This window comes from Echiichthys vipera, assembly GCF_963691815.1.
Source record: "Echiichthys vipera genome assembly, chromosome: 8".
Lineage (NCBI taxonomy): Eukaryota > Metazoa > Chordata > Actinopteri > Perciformes > Trachinidae > Echiichthys > Echiichthys vipera.
The window spans coordinates 102,501-107,500 of NC_139833.1; the positions used below are offsets into that span (position 1 = coordinate 102,501).

Below are 5,000 nucleotides of genomic sequence, written 5' to 3' on the forward strand. Positions count from 1 at the left end.
GTGTGTGTGTGTGTGTCCCTGTGTGTCTGTGTGTGTGTGTGTGTGTGTGTCCCTGTGTGTGTGTGTGTCCCTGTGTGTCTGTGTCTGTGTCTGTGTGTGTGTGTGTGTGTGTGTGTCTGTGACTGTGTGTGTGTGTGTGTCCCTGTGTGTGTGTGTGTGTGTGTGTGTATCCCTGTGTGTGTGTGTGTGTGTGTGTCTGTGTGTGTGTGTGTGAGTGTGTGTGTGTGTGTGTGTGTCCCTGTGTGTGTGTGTGTGTGTGTATCCCTGTGTGTGTGTGTGTGTGTGTGTGTGTGTATCCCTGTGTGTGTGTGTGTGTGTGTGTGCGTGTGTCTGTGTGTGTGTGTGTGTGTCAGAGGGAGAGGAAGAGGGTCCTGTTCCTCTATAACCTGCAGATCCAGACTCAGATCATCTCTGACAGGAAACGCATCATCAGCGCGGTGAGAGATGATGTTCTTTCATATTTCATCTGTTTAACGTTCATTAAAAGCTTCATTAGGAATTATCATTATTATATTATTATTATATATTAAATGAATATTTTAATGTTTCTCACCAACAGGAAACAAACGACTCGAAGTAAAAACTCCAGAGCTGAAGAAACAAGAAAACAATAAACTCTTTTTTATTATTATGGTTATTTTCTTTATTATTATAATAATATAAGAAAGAGTCAGAAAGATGAACAACAACAATAACATTCATAATTATTATTGTTTTCTTTATTATTGTGATTATTATCTTACCATTGTGTGTGTGTACTTTCAAAATAAAAGCCGACAGCAGAGTGTATTATTAAATATGATATGATATAATTATTAAATATGAGATAAAAGCAGCGTGTCACTCACGGAGGAGGAGTTTTTCTGACTTGACGCAGTTTATTTTTTATTTTATTGTTAAAAACAGAAAAAAAATGCATTTATTTACTATTTAAACTTTTATTTTGAAAACCTGATTCGCGTCTTTCCGCCCTCACGCAGCAGGATGACGTAATGACGTAGCTGTTATCTCCGGTATAAGCACGGGCGCTCCGGTTGGCTCCGTTAAAGAGCCGCTCCGGCCCCACGGGACCGATAAACACAAGTGTCCGGTGTCCGAACCAACACGCCCGGCTTTACCGGACCGCCTCTGCCCGGAGCACCGAGCTCTCTGCCCGCCACATCAACCCCGAGCTAACGGTCACTTTTCCCGGGGTTGGTCCGGGACCGCGGCGGGAAACTGTGGATGTTACCGGGGAGAGGAGCGGAAACACCATGAAGTTTCACCGGAGCCTGTCCCGGTGCTCCGCCCCGGTGAAGTAACGGGACCACACACACACACACACACACACACACACACTCAGGATGAACGGAGCCGTGCTGGTGATGCTGCTGCTCAGCGCCGCCCGGTCCCTGAACGCACCGCCGCGGACCGGAGGGGTTCGGGACGGAGCGCCGGACGGTCCCGACAGCCGGCCCGCAGCCGCCACAGGTGAGGACCGTGTGCCGTGTGCCGGTGAACCGTCACGGTTCAGGTGAGGACCGTGTGCCGGTGAACCGTGTGCCGGTTCACGGTTCACGGTTCTTGATGTTTGATGAGTTTGAAAAGTGAGAGTGACCGTTATAATCTGAGCGCGTGACCTTTGACCTGCTCAGCGCCTGTTGCCATGGTGACGCCGTTAGCTAACCACTAAACGCTAACGGCTCTGGACTTCAGGTGGGGGACACGGGGACCGGCGGGACACGGGGGGGGGCACCGGGGACCGGCGGGACACGGGGACCGGCGGGACACTGGGGATTATTATTATAATAATTACATAAATGTATACATATTAATGTTTGAACCAGGAACCCTCTCCCGGCTGGGTTCCTGGTTCAAATCCCGGCCTGGGCCCTCCTGTGTGGAGCGTGTCCTCCCCGTGTCTGCATGGGTTCCTGGTTTGAGTCCCTCCTGTGTGGAGCGTGTCCCCCCGTGTCTGCGTGGGTTCCTGGTTTGAGTCCCTCCTGTGTGGAGCGTGTCCTCCCCGTGTCTGCATGGGTTCCTGGTTTGAGTCCCTCCTGTGTGGAGCGTGTCCCCCCGTGTCTGCGTGGGTTCCTGGTTTGAGTCCCTCCTGTGTGGAGCGTGTCCCCCCGTGTCTGCGTGGGTTCCTGGTTTGAGTCCCTCCTGTGTGGAGTGTGTCCCCCCCGTGTCTGCGTGGGTTCCTGGTTTGAGTCCCTCCTGTGTGGAGCGTGTCCCCCCGTGTCTGCGTAGGTTCCTGGTTTGAGTCCCTCCTGTGTGGAGCGTGTCCCCCCGTGTCTGCGTAGGTTCCTGGTTTGAGTCCCTCCTGTGTGGAGCGTGTCCCCCCCGTGTCTCGTGGGTTCCTGGTTTGAGTCCCTCCTGTGTGGACGTGCAGGTGTTGGGTTCATTGATGACTCTAAATCACCCGTAGGTGTGAATGGTTGTCTGTCTCTGTTCGTCTCTATGTGTCCTGTGATAGACTGGCGTCCTGTCCAGGCTGGACCCCGCCTCACGCCCAATGTCAGCTGGGATCGGCTCCAGCCCCCGAGACCCCGACAGGAACCAGAGGAATCAATGATTTTAACTGTGTGTGTGTGTGTGTGTGTGTGTGTGTGTGTGTGTGTGTGTGTGTGTGTGTGTGTGTGTGTGTGTGTGTGTGCGTGTGTGCGTGTGTGCGTGTGTGCGTGTGTGTGTCCTCAGGTGTGTACAGACGGCGTCCCCTGCTGGAGAAAACTCGTCCTTTCTTCCTCGTTGGTGGAAAGAGAAGAAGCCTCGCTGAAGCTCTGCAGGTGAGTGAGGACAGGACACCAGGACCTGGTCTGGGATCAGGACCTGGTCTGTGATCAGGACCTGGTCTGTGATCAGGACCTGGTCTGGGATCAGGACCTGGTCTGTGATCAGGACCTGGTCTGGGATCAGGACTCTGGATCAGGACCTGGTCTGGGATCAGGACCTGGTCTGGGATCAGGACCTGGTCTGTGATCAGGACCTGGTCTGGGATCAGGACCTGGTCTGTGATCAGGACCTGGTCTGGGATCAGGACCTGGTCTGGGATCAGGACTCTGGATCAGGACCTGGTCTGGGATCAGGACCTGGTCTGGGATCAGGACCTGGTCTGTGATCAGGACTCTGGATCAGGACCTGGTCTGGGATCAGGACCTGGTCTGGGATCAGGACCTGGTCTGGGATCAGAACCTGGTCTGGGATCAGGACTCTGGATCAGGACCTGGTCTGGGATCAGGACCTGGTCTGGGATCAGGACCTGGTCTGTGATCAGGACCTGGTCTGGGATCAGGACTCTGGATCAGGACCTGGTCTGGGATCAGGACCTGGTCTGGGATCAGGACCTGGTCTGGGATCAGAACCTGGTCTGGGATCAGGACCTGGTCGGGGATCAGGACCTGGTCTGGGATCAGGACCTGGTCTGGGATCAGAGCCTGGTCTGTGATCAGAACCTGGTCTGTGATCAGGACCTGGTCTGGGATCAGGATCAGACGCTGCTCTGGACGAGGGCGGGACAGGAAGTGGTTTCTTTGCGCTCCATTCATGAAGTTGGCGTGGTCCAGAGGAAGGAAGTAGGAGCGCTTTCACCAGGACGGACACTTCCTGTGCAGCTGACACACGCTCTGAGATCACTTCCTGTGCAGCTGACACACGCCCTGAGATCACTTCCTGCCCCCCCCCTCCTGTTCTTTGTCCTGAAACACTGTCGGCCATGTTGTTTGGTTCTGAAGACGCTGGAGAATCAATGTCACCTCTCTCTCTCTCTCTCTCTCTCTCTCTCTTTCCTCTCTCTTCTTCTTCTGTTGTGGTCAGGTGTCTCACCCTGATGATGTCAGAGTCTGCAGCTCTGACATCATCAGAGCGAGACACCTGACCGCCCCAGAGAGAGAGAGACGTTCAAATCACTCTGACTCCTGATTGGTCCAAGTGAGAGCTGCAGTTCTGTTGTTGACATTAACAGCCTGCTCCCAGGGGGCGGGGCTAATGAGTCAGTGGATGAGGTCAGCTGATCCAGACTCCTGCTGACTCGGCGTTTGTGAACGACTTCATCAGCTAAGCTACGAAGCGAGCTAGCGTTGGTGGAAGTGAGCTAGCGTTGGTGGAAGCCGGCTAACGTTGGTGGAAGCGAGCTAGCGTTGGTGGAAGTGAGCTAGCGTTGGTGGAAGTGAGCTAGCGTTGGTGGAAGCCGGCTAACGTTGGTGGAAGTGAGCTAGCGTTGGTGGAAGCCGGCTAACGTTGGTGGAAGCGAGCTAGCGTTGGTGGAAGTGAGCTAGCGTTGGTGGAAGTGAGCTAGCGTTGGTGGAAGCCGGCTAACGTTGGTGGAAGCGAGCTAGCGTTGGTGGAAGCGAGCTAGCGTTGGTGGAAGCGGGCTAGCGTTGGTGGAAGCCGGCTAACGTTGGTGGAAGCGAGCTAGCGTTGGTGGAAGCGAGCTAGCGTTGGTGGAAGTGAGCTAGCGTTGGTGGAGGTGAGCTAGCGTTGGTGGAAGTGAGCTAGCGTTGGTGGAGGTGAGCTAGCGTTGGTGGAAGTGAGCTAGCGTTGGTGGAAGTGAGCTGGCGTTGGTGGAAGTGAGCTAGCGTTGGTGGAAGTGAGCTAGCGTTGGTGGAAGTGAGCTAGCGTTGGTGGAAGCGAGCTAGACAACAAGAGTTCCTGAACGTTACACAGAGAAACTGTGAACGTTCAGTGCGGAGCTGTTTTCAGTCATTTAGCGTGTGTGTGTGTGTGTGTGTGTGTGTGTGTTGTTTTGTGTTGAGTCAGTGTCTGTTCACCATTATTCAAGTTTATTAGGGAGCGGTGAGTCAGTGAACGCCTCGTGTGTGTGTGTGTGTGTGTGTGTGTGTGTGTGTGTGTGTGTGTGTGTGTGTGTGTGTGTGTGTGTGTGTGTGTGTGTGTGTGTGTGTGTGTGTGTGTGTGTGTGTGTGTGTGTGTGTGTGTGTGTGTGTGTGTGTGTGTGTGTGTGTGTGTGTGTGTGTGTGTGTGTGTGTGTGTGTGTGTGTGTGTGTGTGTTCCACTGATCATGACTC

General features: G+C 53.7%; 2 protein-coding genes across 2 annotated transcripts in view; both read left to right on the forward strand.

Annotated features, from left to right (window-relative positions):
* The window catches only part of dcst1 (DC-STAMP domain containing 1), a gene marked incomplete at both ends in the record, with an annotated part of 14,216 nt that extends 12,915 nt beyond the window's left edge, over positions 1-1,301 (forward strand). Inside the window, 2 exons of the mRNA XM_083917703.1 lie at positions 354-437; positions 1,050-1,301. Coding sequence (XP_083773829.1) covers positions 354-437; positions 1,050-1,301 — 336 coding nt within the window. The remainder of the gene's footprint in view (positions 1-353; positions 438-1,049) is intronic.
* Positions 1,166-5,000, forward strand: part of adam15 (ADAM metallopeptidase domain 15) — a 28,055-nt gene continuing 24,220 nt past the window's right edge. The window contains exons 1-2 of the mRNA XM_083917704.1: positions 1,166-1,470; positions 2,677-2,765. Of these exons, the coding sequence (XP_083773830.1) occupies positions 1,344-1,470; positions 2,677-2,765 (216 nt within the window). The 5' untranslated portion in view covers positions 1,166-1,343. The remainder of the gene's footprint in view (positions 1,471-2,676; positions 2,766-5,000) is intronic.